Raw genomic sequence first — 20996 nt, forward strand, 5'->3', positions numbered from 1 at the left:
AGGCCCCTTCTCTCCACTTGCTCATTTCTTGTTGGGACTTTTTCTGGCTATTCTCACTGATTTATTACTACAAATAGACTGGACAATCAATCTGTCTGGCTCCAGGAATAAAGAGAAGGTGGTATTTTTATTGGCATTGCTTTAAATTTATAAATCAAGTGGGAGAGAATTAATATTTTGATGATGTTAAACCTTCCTATCAAGGCATATGGTATGCTTTTCCCTCCATTCAAATCTACTGTGTTGTTTGCAAGACATTAATAGTTCTTCTCACAGTTTTCACCTTTCCCACTAAGTCTATGACTCTTTAACCCAACTAAGTTTTTTGGTTTTTTTGAGGAGGTGAGTGACTTTATGGTGTGATAGCAAAATTGAAATGAATTTTTCTTTTAAATATCAAGCCATTTAATCTATTATTTACAGAATGATCCTCTTTTCTCTATAGACATCACTCTTTTATCATGTATTACAATTTATAGGCTAATACACTGCATCTGTTGTGAGCTATCTTGTCCCATTGATCTTATGCCAGAATGATGCTATATTAACTCTGTAGCTTTACTGTTTTATGCTTAGTAGAGCCCTTTTCCCTACAATTAACATTTTAAACAGACATATCTTTATAATACTGTATTATTTTTCAGAAGAATTTTAACATAATTTCATTAAATTTCCTCATTAAAAATTATATTGAAAGGAATTAATTAAGCCTAAAAATTAATTTGATAAGATTGGGCACTTCAAAGTATCTAGATTTCCATTTTTAAAATATGGTACATATCTCTATTTTCATATTTCTTAATTCAGCCTTATAGCTTCATTTATGTAACTCAAACATATATTAAATTCAAATTACTCCAAGTATTTTATATTTTTATTGCTACTGAGAATACAATCCCTATTTTCATTTTACTTTCTAACTGGTTATTGCTCTTAAATAAAAATGCCTATTGATTTTTGTATATGTAGCTGTTTTAAAATTTACAGGCACAACACATAAATGGCTACAGGAGCAGTCTTCGCTTCTCTATAAATTAACCCAGTTTAGCTCTCTAGCCACCATTTCTGCTGAGGGTGGGGGAAAAAAATCAATCTTCCTGGTCAGATGGAACTCGACTGACAGTGTTTCACACTCCCTGTCACCTGCTCACCCTCTCCCTAAAGTATTCTCCCTGGACTGGGGAGGGGTATGGAGGTCAGAAACGCCGTACCTGGGCCCCGGTCCCAGCTGGAGTCTGTTCCTGTGGAGTCCCGTGGAGCCCCACAGGCAACCAACCCCACAGGCAACCTCACGGGAGAGGGAGTCGGCTCCCCATTCCTGATGGCCAGCAACTTGCTCTTTCTGGACCACTGACCCTACTGCCTGTCTTGCTTCCTATGATGGAATGCAAACACCCACCCATCCGAAGCAGACAGGGGGCATAAGAAAGCTCCAAGTCCTCGTCACCCAGCTTAACCAAGTTCCGCCTAATGCCTTGCCCCAACCACAACTCCCCACCCCCACTCCTTGCTTCTCCTCCTCCTCCTCCTCTCGGAGTTTTTAAAGCAAATCCCAGACACCATATCATTTCCCTCTGGCCAAATTTTCAAACTTTTTCTACTAAGTGTTTAAAGGGCTCTTCCTTTACTTGTTTTACATATGTTTTACATAAAACATTCACACTGTTATTTTGAATGTTATTGTATTTTTATTTGGTCCAGGACCTAATGCGTTTGGAAATGTATGTCTTAATTTATAAGCACTTAAAATTTTTAGTGGTTACGGTGTCCACATTGTACTTAGTTAATTGAATATGAGATTTTCTTTGTAGCTTAGAATGCACATAATGTTTATAAATGCATCATTGGCACTTGAAAAGGTGAATTTCCTGTGATTCTATTTAATTGTACCTCTTATTTTTTTAAATTGTCTTTATTTTTTTAATCCACTCAATCTCTGATAGACTGTGTTGTGTTAAAAATGTCTAACTGTATCTGCCCATTATTTTTTAAAGTCCAAATATTTTTGTTGTATATATTTTGTTGCTATATGTTACTAGTTTAATGTCACTGTCAAAACCACCAGTTGAAATGCTAATCTCAATACCTTAGAAGGTGGCAGTATTTGGAAACAGTCTTTACAGAGGTAACTGAGTTAACGTGAGGTCATTAGCATGGCCCTAATATTGAGTTGGCCAAAGTTTGTTCAGTTTTTTCAGTACAATGGTTCTAGTAGTGCTTAGTTGTTTTTAACATTATTCTAAACAATTGTTAGATTATATTGCGACAGCTGTCATATCAGTATACACTTAAAACTTATCAAAATTGGTGAATTTTTGTGTAGCCATTTTAATATTGAAGATAGAAAAAATATACATTTTTGGTGTATTATGCTTTATTATTTCAAGAAAGGTAAAAACGCAACTGAAATGCCAGAAAAATTTTGTGCAGTGTGTACAGAAGGTGCTGTGATTGATTGAAAGTATCTAAAGCGGTTTGCAAAGTTTCTTGATATTACTGACATTTTGGCCAAATAATTCTTTGCTGTGGGGCTGTTTTATGCATTGGGAGATATTTGGCAGCACCCCTGGCCTCTACCCACAAGAAGCCAATAGTGGAAAATAGCCAACACATTAAAAATATCCAAATCAATACAGTTATTGGTGAAAGTGAAAAATGTATCTTTTATTTCATGGAAAAAACTAGATAGACTTTTTGGCCAACCCAATAAATAGAACTGATTTCTTTACAAAAAAGGGACAATTTGGAGGCAAATATACATGTGGGGAGAGGGCCATGTAAAGATAAAGACACGTAAAGAGACGACAATGGAGCCCTGACCATTGCGGGGTCGGTTGAGTGGGCGTTGTTCTGCACTGGGTTCTACTCCCAGTCAGGGTACAATGTGCCCGGGTTGTGGGCTTGGTCCTTGATCAGGGCAGGTGTGTACAAGAGGCAACTGATTCATGTTTTTCTCTCACCTCCACGTTTCTCTCCCTCTGTTCCCCCCTCCTTCCTTACCCCCAACCTCTAAAAAAAAAGGCAATGTGAAGAGATAGGGAGAAGACGGCCATGAGCGGGCTGTGGAGGGCTGCAATAGAACGTTCCCTCTCAGTGCTGGAGAACCAACTCTGCTGGAACCCTGGTTTCAGACCCCAGGGCTCTGAGAGAATGAATACTTTGTTGCTTTAAGCTGCCCAGTTTATGCTACTTTCTTAGGCAGCTCTAGGACACTAATACACTATGCCATTCTGCTATGGTTTTATACAGTCTTCATGATCAATTGATAATATGACCCCATTCCTTTTTTAAAAATCACCTTGGACTGAAACCTTGAGCCCCTGCTTGATTTTCACATCAGAGCCGCAGTCCTTTGCCCAGTCTTTTCATTAAGAGCCTGCGGCCTTACAGGAAGCCCAGACATTTGTTGGGATGCAGCAGGGTGACTGCTGAGTGCACGCATGAGCTCTGGAACGTTCACAACAGGCAAAGGACTGCCACGTGGCCTTGGACGAGTATGTTAATCTTTCTGTGCCTCAGTTTTTTTCCTTTTGTAAGATAAGTAAATAGTAATTTTAAGACTTAAGAGAATGGAATAAATCAAAACATTTAAGGTACTTAGAACAGGGCCTGGCCAACAGCAAGTAGGTGATAAATATGTGAGCTGTGCCCTGGCTGGTGTAGCTCAGTGGACTGAGGACCAGCCTGAGAACCAAAGGGTCCCAGTTCGATTCCCAGTCAGAGCACAGACCTGGGTTGCGGGCCAGGTCCCTGGTGGGGAGCATGTGAGAGGCAACCACACATTGTTTCTCTCCCTCTTTCTTCATGCCTTCCCCTCTCCATAAATAAATAAATATATAAATACATAAATAAATAAATAAAATCTTTTTAAAAACATGTGAGCTACTCTGAATCTCGTCAACTTCCCTGTAATGGAGGTATCAGCTCATCTGACAGCGATGGAAACTGAGGCTGAGAGAAGTCAAGTCGGGAAGCTGGTGGACGGGATTGTTGCAGGTTGGGTCACCAGGCTCTGAGGGAGGAGCCATGTGGAGGAAGCACATCTGGGGCATTCTCCAATCAACAGGTGTGCGGGGGCGGGGGGGGGGGGGGGCGGCAAAAGAAGCCAGATTAGGAAGGGCAGAAGGAACGGAGGACTGCGATGCAGTCACAGCAAAGGCTCTCCATCCAACGGGAACAGAGTGGGTCTGATATGTCCAGAGTTTCTGATGCTCCCTTCCAAAGGTAAAGTCAAACTCCCCTTGCCTCGACCACAGGCTGCATTTAGGGACCCCCTTCTAATAACGAGCTGAAAATTTGATGTGAGAAGACAGAGCCTAGGCCCCTCAGGGCACTGCAGTCTCTGCTGCTTCCCTCCAGGCTCCACTGGTCTAGGGGAAGTCAGCTGCCAGGCTGTGAGGGCTTGGGAGCAGCCTATGGCGAGTCCTGCAGGTGAGGAGCTCAGGCCTCCAGCCAACCGCCACCTAGGAAGCGGATCAGACAGCCCCAGCCACACGTAATGAACCAGGTCAGGAGCCAGGAACCCAGGAAGGTTGCAACTAATTTCCTGACACACAGACACCATGAGATAATAAATGTTTCCTGTTTTCAACAAAAATTGTTGGGGAAATTTGTTACGGACAACAAATACTAATATAGGAAGATGTGGAGCTGGAATTGTCCCTCAGAGTTGTCCTACACTGGGGTGAGGAGGAGAGGTCTACAAGCTGACCACTCGTTAGAAATGGCCAGCCCTTTTAGAAGGGACCATGACTTGGAGCAAAGCAGTTATCTTCAGCTGAGGGCAAGTTGTTAAAGAGTGACTTAGCTAAAAGCCATTCAGACCAAATTCTGAGTGGCTCAGGGATGTTCTTCAGTCCCGAAATGGAGGTCTGGGGAGAGTACTGCACTATCCACCAAAAGAGGTTTAGCAGGCCTTCCCTGCTGTCTCAGACTGAGCACTAGGCTCACAGCTGGAAACCGCAGCTAGGGGGCCCCACCTTCTAATGCCAGATGCCCACACTCGACACTTTCCTGGGGGCTTAGTAAGACGTAGACCTATCCCTGCCACCACCCAGTATTTCCCCAATGCTCTCCTTTTCAGTCTGTACAAGAAGGCAGGGGACAGAACGAAAGGAGGCGATCAGCCTCGTGGAGAGAACAGTGTTTCTGATGGGAGGTGATGCGAAGGCTGGAAAACAATCTCTCCTTGCTCTCAGTGGGACCTCCCGGAAGGAGAGGCTGGTGTTCCATTCCCTAGTTTGCAGAGCTGTCTAGTCAGCATCCTTGCTGATTTATTCCTGTCTGTATTTCAAGAGGGAGAAAGATTAAAGACAGATAGCAGGGTGGAGAGGAGAGGCCACGGGGCATCCTCCAGTCCAGCCCTTTTGTGTGGCAAGGATGCAAATTTCTCACGAGTCAGGTGGGCTCTGTGGAAGATACAGGGTCTTGCTGGACCTCACGCAGAAGACTGAGCGTACTACTGCCGGGTGCTAGCCTGTGGGCTGAAGGAAAAGATCAAGCTGGGTATGGCTGTCCCTTGGAAACGTATGAAAAGGACAACAGTCCTTCTTACAAGGGCCAGTTACCTGGAGAAGGTGTCAACGAGCACTTGCCTCAATCCTGAAGCCAGGCCTTAAAGAAAGCACAAAAGTGACTGACAGCCTTCCCACCCTCACTCAGGATCCCAGGGCCCACCCAAGCCATGAGATCGGCACTTGAACAGGTTTGATTTTTAGCAACTGAAACTGACCAGAAAGTTACAGTATCACCTAAGGTGTAGTTAAGGGGATGGTAAATAGCGGTGAATGGAGAAAAACAGAATGTTTTATGTTTGGCAGCCATCACACTGAGATGTCTCAACAAACTGACTACACTGGTAATTGCTGGAACTAAAGCTCTTTGCACTTCACCAGTATTCCATAAAGATTATACAAAACCTACAAAGATAAGTAAAATATGGCACACCTGTCCTCAAGGAACAAGTAACGTTCTATTGTAAAGTAAGTATGAAGTAGGTTTGCTGAAGCAAATGGCTAGGATGTGGATCCTTGAGTTTCTTTTCCTGTTTCCCTACATTGTCTACCGAGATTGCTGTTTTACCAGTTGGAAAAGATGGGCGAGTCTGGTGGAAAGGGATCCTCTTCTTGAATTGCAAATAGACTAGACTGTGATTATTAAGTCCCTAATGAATTGTTTTAGAATTGCTGAGTTGGGAGTTGCCAGGAAGAGAACCAAGACAGAGAAGCCCTAGGGCAGAGAGGCGCGGAAAACTGACAACTGACTACCGGGAAATACCACATGTAACAACCTTCAAAAGCAACTGCACCGTCACTGCTGTCCTATAAAATACCTTACATTCTCTAGAGGGAGGCACTCGTGGTACTAATTCATAAAATCGCTTTGCAGAAAATTTAAATAATTCTAGAAGTCATGCAGTTTAAAAAGCACACAACGGCATCAAGGAATTTAAAGAAATCAGAAGCACTTATAAATTTTACCTCTCTGCTTATTGGAGAAGTCCTTGTTTAAAACGTTTACGAGGGTTTTTATTTCCATAAACGTAGTATGTTGCCTAACACTGTATTGCTGTCTCGCCAGAAGGCAACTCTCCCCCCAAAACAATGTATGACTTGCATCTAGTTCAGTCAGCTCTAGGTGGGAATAAAAAGACTAGGCGGTCCGTTCGACTTTGGGGTTTTCATTTCCGGGCACTGCTGAGACCCGAGGCCTGCAAGCCGCGCCTTCCCCCCATTCAGCGCACGAATATGAATATTCAACACCCCGTTCCCGGGGGCTCGCCGAGGAAGTACCCACAAGCCCCCGCGCCCGGTGAACTCCCGCACCACGGTTCCGAGCGGGACGAGGTCGCTCACACTCCCCAAGACCTCGGCCCCTGGCCTGCGGGGCGAAGGCAGCCGAGCACGCCGCCAGCCAGCGCTTTGCAGGCCTTAAGTACGGGGCCGCGGTTCCTCAGAACCCCTGGGGGAAAGTGGAGGAGGTTGAATATGAGAGGAAGAAGAGGGAACGCAATCCCTAGTTAACACTGCCTTAAACCAACTCACTAGCGCAGCGCCGCACAGCCTGATGGGAGCTTCAGCATCCCAGCGCTGGCTAAGCCCGCGACCCGTCTCCGGCACCGCCCCCGCCGCGGCGAACGCCGGGAGAGCCGACTTACCCCTCCCTGTAGCAAACGGGCAGGAAGCGGGGTATTTCCGGCGTTATGACTGTTTTTACGGAAGAGGTGGGGCTAGATTTGTCCCGCCCTTCACGCCCGGCGGGGGCGTGACGATGAGTGATGGTCTCTTGGCCTGCCCCTGCGCCGGAATAAGAAAGGCGGGGGAGCCGATCCGAAGTAGGACGTAGGGTCACGTGACGCAATTGCCCGCGGTGTGTAGAAAGGGGCGGGGCCTGTGCCGGAGGGGCGGGTCGTCCGTCGTTCTTCTCTGGTCACGTGTGACAGGAAGTGGCCCCTGCAGCGGAGTTCTGGAGATGGGGACCTCCCTGGACATTAAGATTAAAAGAGCGAACAAGGTTTACCATGCCGGGGTAAGTGGGGTGGGCAGGCCTGCAGATTTTGTCATTTCCAGGATCCCACGCACCTCTGGTGTCCCTGGGCGGGGCAGGGGCGCGCTGCCAGGTGAGTCCCCGTCAGGTGCGACTGGTGCGCTGCGGGCTGTCTCACCGAGAGGCCCCTCCCCCCCCCCCCCCCCCCCGCCGAAGGAGTCGCCGACGTGTGTGGGGAGGGCGCGCGGAGCCTAGGGGCCGGCGCCGGGGCTGCAGCGCCAACCGCTTGGCTCCTTGAACATCTGGCTCCGCCTTGGGTCCCGGGCTTGAGCTGTCGCAGTGTGCAGCACTGAGGGCGGAGGAGCTCGGTGACCGAGCGACCCGTTCCCCCACTCCTAAGGTGACTGCAAAGATGTAATGAACGAAAAGCAAATTCACCTTCAAAAGGGAAATATGCATTTCAGGCTATAGTCAGCTCTAACACCATGCGAAAGTTACTCATTTCTCTGGCTTTATTTTTTGAATAACATACAGAACGAATGGCATATTAAAATGCAAGTCCAAAAATCTAAACTATGCCATCAATGATTTTTGCGCCACTGGCCGTTTAACCGCCTTGGGCCTCATTCCTTGTTTGCAAAATGAAACTGTTCCAAGATTCCCTGATTCTAACTCGGGGAATGTCAGCCCTTCCTCCTCGTCAGAAGCAGTCACCCTGGGGGATTTTTAAATGCGCTTGTCCAGGTCCCACCCACCCCAAGGAGACCAGTGATTCCAGTGTGCAGCCAATGTTGAGATCACAGGTGCTCTTACCCTCTGCGGAATAAAACTGGGAGTCGTGGTCAGTCACGTGAATGCAGCTAGCTCTCAAAAGGGACAGAATACCCGGTAAAGATCATGAATGGATGCTAAGAGCCTTGGGTTCAGGGTTATTGGGGAAATCTGGTATTTACCCAGGCTCAAATAGTTACCTTAATTGCCGAGGGAAAAGGGTGCATTTACAATGGAAGAATATGGTTGTCCCCACACTGACCAAGACTGACCAGCCGTGAACACCACCTCACCATCACCACTAAGGAGGCTGACCCACATTCTGGTGTAACAATAGAAGGTTCTGGCAGGACACACCGAGGAGGACACAGCTCACCTGTGCAGCGTTCCTGCCAGAAATGTTGGACCAAAACCAGTTCATGAGGAAACAATTGGGCATTGCCAAAATTCAGAACGTTTTGTGAAATAATTGGTCTGGATCCTTCAAAAATGTCAATGACATGAAAAAAGGAATTTTTCCAGATTAAGAGACTAAAGGGATATGATGATCAAATTCAATGCAGAATTTCTGATAAAATTTGAATATAGGCTACATAATAAATAATAGTTTTCTATGGGTATTAAATTTCCTGAATATAATGTTCATTTTTGGTTCCCGAGGAGAATACTGAAACATATAGAATGTATCACAATACATTCTATTAATACATTCTGCTTTATACATTCTGCTCTGTATCTACACATTCTGCTTTAATCCTCAGGAGAATACTGAAACATGTAGAAGTATCACAATTACTAAATTTTAAATGGTCCAGCCATACATTGTGTATAATGCACATGCACACTCCCACGTGTGACAAGAAAAGAGAAGGCAAGTGTGGCAAAATATTAATTAAAATGTTAATTGGTAACTCCAATTGAAAGCTATATGGGTCTACTTTGTATTATTTTTAAAATAACATCTTAAAAAATAAAATAAAATAACATCTTTATTGAGACCCAATTCAAATACCATAACATTTACCTTTTAAAGTATAGAATTCAGTGGTTTTAGCATATTTGTGGAGTTGCGCAACCATCATTATCATCTAATGTTAGAACATTTTTCATCACCCCCAAAAGAAACCATTAGCAGTCACTCATCCTCCCTCCTGTCAGCTGCTGGCTATCACAGATGTGTTCATTCCTCTCTGTCTCTATGGATTTGCCTCTTCTGGGTATTTCATACAAGTGGAATCCTACAATGTGTGGCCTTTGTGTCTGGTTTCTTTCACTTAGCGTAATTATTTTCAGTGTTTATACGTATCCCAGCATGTACCAGTTCCTCATTCCTGCTTATGGATGAATAATGTTCCATTGTGTGGATATACCACATTTTATGTATCCATTCATCTGATGATGGACATTTGGGTTGTTTTCACTTTTGGGCTATTGTGGATATTGCTGCTATGAACATTCTAGTACAAGTTTTTGTGTGAACATATGTCTTCATTTCTCTAAAGTGGATACCAAGGAGGGGAATTGCTGGGTGACATGGCAACTTCCTGTTTTCCGTTTCGAAGACCCAGCAGCCTTTTCCCAAGCACCTGTACCACTTCGGCCTCCACCAGCAGTGGTGGCAGTTCTCCTCTACTTTGTATTCTCGTAACTTTTTCTGTAGCTTGGAAATATCAAAATAAGAATTGGGGACAGTAGTGACAAGAGACTAGGTACGTTTTGCTTTAATACTCATTATTTAGCAAGGCAGCACATTCCACTCAGAGATGTTACTCTAGCTCAGATGCCGACATGTTTTCTGTGGTTTAAAATATGGTACAAGTAATAAAAAGCACACTTAGAAAAGACGTGAGAAATGGGACCAGGAAGTTGACCCAGCTGAAATCCTTGCACAGCTGGGACCCCTCCTGTGGGTGGCAGAGTTGAAGGTGGTATCAGCCGTGTCCACGTAGTGCATAGTGTTTGGTGCCATTATTAGGACCAGAATCTGCAGTTACTGGCTTATGGCAGTGTTTCTCAATTCTCAGTCAATTACACTAAGTGCTTTTTAAAGGAGACTTTATATGACGATTGTAAAAGAAAAACCAGTGTAACCTCCTAAGTAGCTGGTACTATTTTTTTAATTGAGCAAGAATCTGTTAACAAGTTTATTTTTTTGTGTTAAATACCATTGTAAGGATGAAAAACTCAGTCAGTGACTGCCTCACAAGGGATAAGAAAATGAACTCTTAAACCACAGAGAAAGAACAATTCTTTGCGAACTTCGTAAAGGACTGAATGTGCAGCTGACATCTGCTAGTGATGATCTGGTGATACAGTTTGTCCAGTAGCTGAACAGTTTGTTTTTATTGTGTTTTCTAACTGTAAGAGCTAATTAAAGGCTCTTGTGACACTGAGCAAAGCCCATGTGCACACACACACAAAATATGGTCACCGTGGGCCATACTACCAATGAAATAGTACATAAACACATCTTTTTTTCTGGTCCAGAAAAGATAAAAGAAATAGCACTCTGCATGCTTCACTCTTCAAGATGAATTTCCCTAGAAAGAATCTGATGAAAACGGCTGCAATTGCAAGCAGACGTGAAGGAAGGACTGGCGATACCATCTCTGAAGCACACGTTGAGGTTGAGCATGTTTCTCTGAGTGTGCTGCCTTTCTGAGCCTTAAGCTTTCATCTCTCAGGTGTCAGTTTTCTTCTGATGGCTTCATTATTTCTTCCTGAGGTCTTTGACACTCTTCCATGAGTTTCTGTTTCAGTATGGAGTGAAACACTGGTTTTGGCATTGGTCCATCTTGTTTAGAGACATTTAGAGGAACAGCTTTGTTAGATTCCATATCAATTGATGTATCATTTTCATTGTGCATTTCCAAAACACATCTCAATTTAAAATATTTTATTTATTTATTTTTAGAGAGGGGAAGGAAGGGAGAGAAGGAGAGAAACATCATATTTGGTTGCCTCTTGAGCACCCCCTACTGGGGACCTGGCCTGCAACCCAGGCATGTGCCCTGAGTAGGAATTGAACCAGCGTCACCCTTTGGTTCAGTCTGGTGCTCAATTTACTGAGCCTTACCAGCCTGGCCAAAAGCACATCTCAATTTAGAATCCATTAATTTATCAGATTTGGCCTCCTTCTCCACAGCTTTCATATCTGAACTGTTTTGTGGAGCAAAAATTGCCTGGGTCATAAACTTGTGTTTATTCTTTTCGTTGGGATCGTGGTCAAAGGCTGTAGCATTACTGAAGCAGTCACAGTTGACTCTGGGCCAGTGGCTGTGCTTTGGGCCTCACATGGTACTGGAGAGGTGCTGCAGTCTTCACTTGGAAACATACTGTTCTCTCTGATGGATTTCGCAACTAAAGATTTTGTAGTGACTACGTCTGTGAAGGGGCCTTTGTGTTTGAGGTCCGTGGGAGGGTCAAGGACCAGGATCTGCTTGTGCTTCGCCAGGGCCCCAGAGGCGGACGCCATTGGGGAGACAGTGTGGGGTGGGTGGGGAACTGCACACTGTGGCAGTTTGCTGGCTGGGGCCTGGGGACAGGACAATGGCGGTGATGGCTCTGACGAGCTGTATGGGGACATTTCACGGCTCCTGCACCCAAATGCCTGCCACTGTGTCGCTGGGTTGGCGAGCCACCTGCTAGGTCAGCAGCTCCAGGTCTCACAACTGACTCAACCCCACACCACTGGGTGCTGTTTTTTAAAGGGCCCCCCAAAAGTTGTCAAACTGATAAATCTGATCAGGCATGCAGGCTTAGACATGCACCTGTGACTCATGTGTGAAACTCCATGACCTGTGGTTCAGGAGAGGTGGAGCCCGTGGCCACACTGTCATAGCTGCTTCCTAAGCCCCAGGTGGCAGGACCTAGGCTGGCCAGTCACTTGATGAGGTCTCAGTGGCTTGGATAGTGATGTTTCCAGTGTAGTTGGCAATGGTTGTGGGAGCGGTGGCCTCTCTTTCCCCACCCTCCCTGCTCGTAGCCGCAGGTGGAACAGGTAACGGAGGGGTTTTCCGTTTTTTCAGTGCATCTCAACTGCACTGGTAAAAATTTACTCACTAAGGACTTAACTCATGGGTGGCAAGCACAGTACCCACGGTTTCTCATGGCTGCCTTGAGGTGGCCCCCGCCTGTGCTGGCCTGACCCTTACAATCGTAAGTGATTGTTATTGAAGTGAAATGTGTTTGTCCACATAACCGTACAAAACAGCCGTATGTTCTGCTGAGGACTTGGCAGACACTAGTGGGGGGCTTAGTCAGCCGAGCGGTGTCATTCTGCTGATGAGGAGACCGAGGCCCACACAGGTTGAGGGACTGGCCTGAGACCACCCAGCTGGTGCCCGAGCCTGGGCTTCAGTGCTGGTCGGTCAGGTTTCGGAGCGTGGCCACCCAGCACTATCGTACCTCCTCCCCAGGAGCGGCCGTTTTTGTACATAATGGAGGAATTTTTGACATACTAATAGTTATTTTCCTCAGAATGCTATAAATAGCCCTGTAAAAAACTGCTAAGACTTCTAATCAGAACATGTGGTGATTTTGTTGCTGTGCGTTATAGCCACTTAGCTGTGGACGCATTTGAAAATGGCTCTGATTCTGTTTGTCATCGGAGAACGTAAGTTATGCTTGGGTTTAACACTGACATTTGGGTTTCTTCCTAGAAAAAGATGCCATTGACAAAAATGACAGAGTCAGGGTTTTTTAATCACAGTGGAATGAGTTTTAAAGGTATAAACATAATGTATGCCAAATCACCACCATTCTACAGAGGCTGGAAGTGAAAAGTTAAGTCTTTCTTCCTCTTTCCAACCTTCTTTCCTGTCCCTGGGGGTATCCACTGAAGTCTGCGCACTATTCTAGACATTTCTTATGGGCAGCAGGTGCACATGTATGCACACTAACGCACGCTGCTTGTTCTCTTTGCGTAACAATGTGTCTTTGTCTTGGGTACCTTTCCTTATCACATCCTCATCCGCATCATCCTTGTTTAGATTGTAACTTAGAATAAAGTCATTCAGCCAGTGTCTTCGGATCTCAAGAGGCCTGCAGGTCAGTGGAGAAGGAAAGGCAGATACGGAAAACGAGGGGAAAGTGCACGCCTGGTATGTGAGGGCACAGAGCAAGGGACAGTCATTTCGGGGGAGGGGAGCTCCTGGGTCTTTGTTGAGGGGGCAGTTCTTTCATGGAGTTTCGAGGTCTAGAGTTTTCTCTGTGCCTCTCAGCGGTGCTGGGAGAGACTCAGTCACTAACGATGGAACGCTCACATGTACTGCAGAGGGGGCATTTCCCCTCACCATCTGGCTGGGGAGACTGGGCCTCAGACAATTTTCAGATAAGAGCAAATATTTGGAACTATGTTCTCTTAGTCCAAAGTCCAGGACTCTGTGTGCCTTCTCTGGGTCTAAATTCTCATCTGTAGCTGGAGATGACACCCACTCAGAAGGTCTGTTGTGAGGATTGAATGAGATGGTGTTTTAGACATTTATTATAAAGAACAAGTTGTCCGTTATAAATATAGTCATGGGGATGCAAAGCACAGTGTAGGGAATGTAGTCTCAAACACTGCAGTACCTGTGGTGCCAGGTGGGCACTAGACTTACCTGGGTGGTCACTTTGTAAGGTGTATAAATGTCTAATCACCATGTTGGATGCCCATGTTGAAACCAATGTAATATTGCATGTCAACTGTAATTGAAAAATGAATATTACATTATTTTTAAAAGATATTTTTATAGGTTCTGATTAGAATGGTAGGTGGTAGAGATACCTTTAAGCTTTTCCATGAGGTCTTTGCACACTTGGACTTGCTCTGTCTGCCCCAGTGCTAATGAGGTTGTCAGCACACCCTCCAAATGGCCCCGTCAGGGCGTATCGGGCGCTTGACAGATTTTTGGATGTCACTTTCCGGTGGACTTGGAGCAGGGAGGGCCAGTGACTGAGGTGAGCAGCTAGATGACAGCGCTTTTGGCACCAGAAGCTGAGAGCGGTTTTGGCGTTGCTGTGCACTACTCTGCTTGTTGCGGTGGACGTGTCTTGACGAAAAGAGTTTGACACACATACATGGCAAACGTACGTTGTATTTCCAGCATGGTAGAGGACCTTCTTAATTAAAAAAAGTTTGGGATAAATGCTTTTTGTTATGTAAGTGGAATTCATTTGTTTTTATAAATTCAGAACATTTTACATTCTTTAATCTGGGTATATGTACTCATGAAAATGACACTTAAATATTATGGCTGTGAAAAATGTAAATAAGAGATTTGCTACCCAGCATAGCCAGGTTTCAATGATAAGGGATTTCTATTTGTATTTACATGTCCTATTTAGCTTACATGTAAGTTCCTGTTAAAAATATGAAAAAGGAAAAATCCCGTATCCAACAGTTCATTATTATGAAGAATATTTGTAAAGCTACAATGGTATTTAAAAAAAGCATAACTATTTTCCTTTGTATTACTGGATTCTTGATATGTGAATGGTTAATTATAGTGAATGCTCTGGCGAGGACTTAGGGTATAAAAATACAGACCTTTGAGCCCTGGCCCAGTGGCTCAGCTGGTTAGAACTCCATCCTGTGCACCAGAATTGGGTTCGATTCCCGGTCAGGGCACTTCCCTAGGCTACAGATTCGCTCCCTAGTGGAAGGCAACCAATCCCTGGAAGGCAACCAATCCGTGTCTCTCTTATGTCGCTGTTTCTCCCTCTCTCTCTCTACTTGCCTCTCTATCTAAAATTAATAAACATATTTAAAAAATACAGATCTTTGCTCTGGGAGGGATCTCATTTGGGGGGAGGTGGGAACCTTTTAGAAGGCACAGTCATCTAAACTTGAAGTGGGCTCTTCCCAGTCGATGCAGTGTTCCCGAAAGGTCTCCGAAACCACCCCCTAACCATCATGCACTGCAGGAGAGGTGTTTTCGGAACTACCCAAGCCTGCGGGAACACTGGGACGCCATAAAGTTAGCCGGGCAGGTCTCCGCGTGGTGTGCGGCGGTGGACTGGCCGCCAGCCTCAGCATCAGTGAAGCCTCCCTGACCACTGTGGGCGTGTCCGTCCCCAGACGCTGGGGCCTGCAGACAAGTTTCAGCATGTTGGGGGGCGCTCTGGACACTTCTACGCTCCAGACGTTGGCAGGGCAGTTGGGTTTTTCTCTGCCTTCCTCTCGATGCCAAGTCTCCAGGCTGGACCTCCTGACCTTGCATCATCCTGGGTTCGGCCCTGTGTGGCCGCCTTTGCCTTCTGCCCAGTGCAGTGGTGATCGTCCCCGAACCAACCTCCCAGCTGTGCAGTCCCAGGCTGGAGAGCGGTGGCCCAGGCAGATTCTGCAGAGGTGGCCCCTCTCTCCCTTCTGTTGTTCCCCTCATTGACCCCTTTCCCACTGCCCCCAGCCTGAGTCCACACTGGTTTCTTCTGTAGCTGGTCCCAGCCTTCAGCCTGCCAGGAAGGTCATTGCTGCGGTCCCCCGCCTCCCCGGCCCGTCCTCCTCCTGCTCCTCTGAACCATGTGTCCTCCCATTCCCCATGGTTCTTTGGGCCAAGCCAACCGCTCCTGGGCCCCTCTCTTGTCGCTCCAATGGCACCTCTGCTCCCACATCCCTGTAGCCCTGTGTCACCCTGGCTTGTCCCCCATCTGCCCTTTGGCACAAGCACCTTCTGGAAAGGTGTTGCCCGTTAAAGGGGATTTTCCATCCGCTTCCCATTTTGACTTCAGCTACACTCAGGGAGTTTTTAACCCCCTGGCTCTGAAGGCCTCTGCTTGTCATTCAGTCTTTTTAATCAGGTAGTTGTACAGGGTCTGGCACAAATAACACCCCCTTTTTATTACAAAATCTTTTATTACAAAATCATACGCATGTGATTCTGTAACATAACAGCATCACACTCAAGCATACCACATGCCACTTTAGGTGAGACATTCACATTAAAACTATAAGTTATTGCACCCATATCATTGCCCCACAACCACACTCGAGTGGGCCTTATTTCTGCCAGACCCGCACTCGACAGATCCGTGACACCACTCTGGCCCCAGTCAGTTTGCTCAGCCTCCGTTTCTGTTGAGAAAACCGATTCACTCATCAGCCACTGGCCGGCTGGGCTGCCCTCCCAGTGAGCACACCGAGGCCAGACTGCATCTGAAGAGCAACGTTAGCAGACGAACAGCTGACGTTAGTAAGCCAACAAGAGAAGTGCAGCGTTCCAAAGCTCAGAAATAGCTTTGCCCTGTTTGGATGGAGGTTTTGGGAGAGGTCAGTTAATGCAGTGACTTGCTCCAGGCCCATTCAGGATTCCTATGTGCAGACTCCGACCCAGCGTGCACCCGGCTCACGGGTCTGTCGTGGTCCTTTACAGGCGCACCGTAAAAAAAAAAATACTGTGTTTTTTTACAGGTTGAAGGGTGTGGCCAACCTGAGTCAGATCAGCCCTTCAGGACATTTTCCAACAGCATGTGTTCATTTTGTGTCCGTGTGTCACATTTTGGTAATTCTTGCAATACTTCAGACTCATTGTTACTGTTATGTTTGTTAGGGTGATCTGTGGTTAGGGATCTTTGATGTTACTATTGTAATTGTTTGGGGGCAGAAGGAACCACACCCATGTAAGATGGTGAATTTAATGGGTAAATGTTGTGTGTATTCTGACCATTCCACCAACCAGCTGTTCCTCACAACCCTCCCTAGTCCCTGAGACACAACAGTATTGAAATTAAGCCAATTAATAACCCTACAATGGCCTCTAAGGATTCCGATGATAGGAAGAGACACCCATCTCTCACTTTAATTCAAAAGCTAGAAATGTCAAGCTTAGTGAGGGAAGCATGTTGAAAGCAAAGATACACCAAAAGCTAGGGAGGCCTCTTGCACCAAACAGTTGGCCAAGCTGTGAATGCAAAGGAAATACCCATGAAGGAAGTAAAAGTGCTACTCCTGGGAACACAGGAATAAGAAGGAGAAACAGCCTTACTGCTGATATGGAGAAAGCTGTAGTGGACTAGACAGAAGATCGACCCAGCCACACCATTACCTTACACCAAAGCCTAATCCAGGGGCAGGCCCTGCCTCTCCTCACATCTGTGATGGCTGAGAGAGTGAGCAAGCTGCAGAAGACAAGTTTGAAGCTGGGTGAGGTCGACTCATGAGGTTTGAGGAAAGTAGTCTCCATGAAACCAAGTTCAGGGTGAATCACCGAGTGCTTGTGTAGAAGCTGCAGCAAGTTATCCAGAAGATCAGCCAGGATGATAGGCGACGGCTGCTACGCTAAACAACAGATTTTCAAGTGAAACATCCTTGTATTGGAAGAAGATGCCACGTAGAGTTTGAGAGAACTGACTCCAATTTCGAAAGAAGTTCTGTGGGTAGATGCCATCCCACAGATTTGTATGCCGCAGAGAAAGCACCTGTGGAAAGAAGGGTCCCTTGATGTGGGAAATTTCAGTTGTCTTACTTTAAAAATTGCCACTGCCATCCCCGCCTCCCGGCACCCTTTGCCCCTGGTCCCCCCCCCGCCCCCCCGCCACCATCCATCAGCAGCCATTGACAGCAAGGCAGGCAGGACCTTCCCTCTGCAAAAATATCGAGTCATTGAAGGCTCAGATGATGGTGAGCATTTCTTAGCAATAAAGTGGTTTAAATTAAGGTCTGTACTTCTGTTTTTTAGACATAATGTCATTACACACTTCATAGACTACAGTTGAAACATATGCACTAGGAAACCAAAAACCCCGTGGGGCCCACTTTGTTGGGTGGCCCAGAACCACCCCCAGCACAGCCTCGCTGTGCCTGCCGTGAGGGGCAGTCCATTCTCTCCCTCGCCAGCAGAAGACAATTCAGGCTCAGAAGTGGTGTCGTTCTCAAGGTGATGGAAAATACACCTTTTCATCTCATATGAAAGTGTTTCTTCATAAACAGGTCAAGAAAATGAACAATATTGTTTGTTTAAAATATAGATTTCCCCCCCAATTTTTAAGCACTGAAACTTCTTTTATTAAATGAAATCTTATATAGAATTCTAATATGTCAACTTTTATAACTATAATATTTCTTCAAATTGTTTCATGAGCAGATAAAAGCAGAGCATTTCCATCTAAAGTGACTCCTTCCCTACCTTTCCAACTCTTCCTCAAATCCCAAAGTGGCTGCCGAGGCACTGGCAGGGGCCCAGGGCCCAGTGGTTCACAGCTGGAAAAGTGCTGCTTGTGGGGTGTGATGGCCGGCCAGAGCCAGCACGACTGAGGGTTTTGCGTACCAGCCCATGTGATTTGGTCTGCGCCAGAACTGGAGCTCTGTTAAATCTCAGCTATAATGCAGTGCATGTCACTAGATTTAAAACATTTTGCTTTTATTTACCGGTGGATTTAAACCAAGACAGGCAGCCTCCTACTTTACACAGGCAGTAGATCCACCACCCGTGGCTGGTCTCCTACCAGTCCCCTCCCTGACAGACTGCTCGCCCGCGGTGCTGGGCCAGCAGGCCGCCTTCGCTGGTCTCCTTACAGGTGTCCAAAGGCTCCCTGTGAAGGGCACTGTGAGGTCGTCTGTGGCTTTTGACTGTTAATAGGAAACTCCCCCCAGTGAAGCCATTCCGAGGCTCAGAAAGAGCCTGCCCCCAAGCAACTGAGGGCGACACCAGCTGCCCTCCCGGCTGTCAGGCAGGTTCTTGATGGGCGCGATGTCGGTGCCGTGCTTTCTGATGAGCGCTGGGTTCCCGGAGTCCTCACTACCCGGCCCCCAATGCCGGTGTTCTCACGGTACGCCTACAGTCTTAGTGCCACACACCAGGCACGATGGCCCCAGATACTGGCCCTTCCTTTGTGTGATCAGAAAATATGGTTTGGGGCCAGTACTCCAAAGCCCGCCCGTCATCTTGGGAAAGGAGCAGAAGTCCCATCCAATGAAAAGTAAGGTGTAGATGAGCAGACATTCTCTTCGTTAATCGTTAGGACAACAAAGCTTTTTATAATTGAAAAGAGACAGTGTTAATTTGACCACATATTTCCGGTCTTTCAGAAAGATTTGTATTACTTTTGTAAATTTAAAATTCATTTTCCCCGGCTAAGAAAATGCAGGAGTGCACAGCAGTCTCAGTGTGAGGTAGGATTCTCCTGCCCCCTCCGCCAGTGCTCCATCCGCACACCCCAGAATGACACAGGGCACTGGACTGGCCAGACCCCAGGCGGAGCCCGGCGCAGGCACACTCCAGGACCGGAGGGTGGAATCTGGCCCCGCAGCACGGGAGGCCCCCAGGGCTGCCGGGAAAGGCAGGCACTCGAGATATGAGTGCAGGCGGACTCCGTGAGGCACAGTAGGGATGTTTTTGATCCCTGTAGCTTTCCAGAATGTCATGTAAATGGCATAAATATAGTTATATGATATGGAAGCTTTTGCATCTGGCTTCCTCACTTAGCCTTTGAGAGTCATGCAAATTGCTGTTTCTGTAGTTTGTTCTTTTTTCATGCTGAGTCATCTTCCCTGGTGTGGATGCACTGTGCTACATTCACCCACTGAAGGACATTTGGGTCATTGTGAATAAAGCCACTAGAAATATTTGCAAACAGGTTTTCGCGTGAACGTAATCTTTCACTTTACCTGAGTAAAATTTAGAAATAGGATTTTCCTTCACATTTTGTATCTTTCTCCTTACCTGCTTCCTCCAGAATTTGACACTCTGAAAAAAGAATAAATAATGATATAAAGTTTCTTTGCATAAAACCAATAAGACCAGTTGTTAATGGTGGTTTTATCAACCAAAATTTTGATTGGAGTGTCACATCTGAAGGAGGTACATCTGGGCTTGGATGTCACCAGAAAGCTCTGAGGAACTGCGATTGACTTTCAAAGCTAGAGACAGCCCACGAGAAAAAGCCTGGTACCTTGGTTGGTTGTGTGGTTCATGGCAGTCTTTCCAGCGAAGGAACGAAGGTCGCTTTCCTGAAAGATGGCAAGGAGGAACCTTAGAACACAGTGGAAGCCTCAAAGACTTGAGTGAAGCAGGTGGTGTAAGCAAGGCCAGATGGCAGGTGTGTGGCTCAGCTTGTGCGCCCCGAGGGGCAGACTAAAGAGGCAATCTAAGGGTTCCTTGTGTGAGTTCCAGCAAAGCCAACTTAAAGATCATATGTGGTTAATTGTTGCTCTTATTGTATTTATGCAAATGAACAGAAATAAATTAAAACTGGACTTCATGCCATCCCTTTAATGACAGTGAGGGTGATCCTGAGGCGAAAAAACGTGAGTCAGGGAAAACCACTGTGACCAGTGTGGGACGTTGGACTAGTGCAGCTACTGTCTTCAGTGTGTTTTCATTTGGAAGTTGAAACTGGGTTTATAACATCATCAGAGATGCTCACTTTATAGGCAAGAAGGATGTGTCAAACTGTCACTGTTAAATGTCATGCCAACAAAGGCCTTATAACTGGATGTCTTCCCAAGACAGTCTTGCAGACTCGGAGACTGCTTTGTGGGTTGTTGTGTGAATCAAGCTGAGTGCTCTCCTGTTTTCATAGGGCGTAAGCCTATGATCTCATTACCTGAGTGATTGTTACACAGTATAGGCCTCACTTGAGAAGGCTGTCTGCATCACTGCCTCCCGAGACCCAGGGCTTTGGCTGGACTAGGAGGTTGGGTCGGTGAAGCACGGGGCAGTCTGTGGGCTTCACTTTGAAACTGGTTTCCTGTTGTGTTCTAAAATGGCATGGATAAAAAGGGCCCAGAAGTCGACGAGGGGGGGATTCCTAAAATATTCCCC

General features: G+C 46.2%; 1 protein-coding gene and 1 pseudogene across 1 annotated transcript in view; one reads left to right on the plus strand and one right to left on the minus strand.

Annotated features, from left to right (window-relative positions):
• The first annotated feature begins 7410 nt into the window (after positions 1-7410).
• VPS26C (VPS26 endosomal protein sorting factor C) overlaps positions 7411-20996 on the plus strand; it is a 40095-nt gene continuing 26509 nt past the window's right edge. Inside the window, exon 1 of the mRNA XM_037127140.2 lies at positions 7411-7527. Within this exon, the coding sequence (XP_036983035.2) occupies positions 7471-7527 (57 nt within the window). The 5' untranslated portion in view covers positions 7411-7470. The remainder of the gene's footprint in view (positions 7528-20996) is intronic.
• LOC119035709 (vesicle-associated membrane protein-associated protein A-like) lies at positions 7737-11731 on the minus strand (annotated as a pseudogene).

Source organism: Artibeus jamaicensis, unplaced genomic scaffold (genome assembly GCF_021234435.1).
Source record: "Artibeus jamaicensis isolate MK-2021 breed Jamaican fruit bat unplaced genomic scaffold, CSHL_Jam_final scaffold_474, whole genome shotgun sequence".
NCBI lineage: Eukaryota > Metazoa > Chordata > Mammalia > Chiroptera > Phyllostomidae > Artibeus > Artibeus jamaicensis.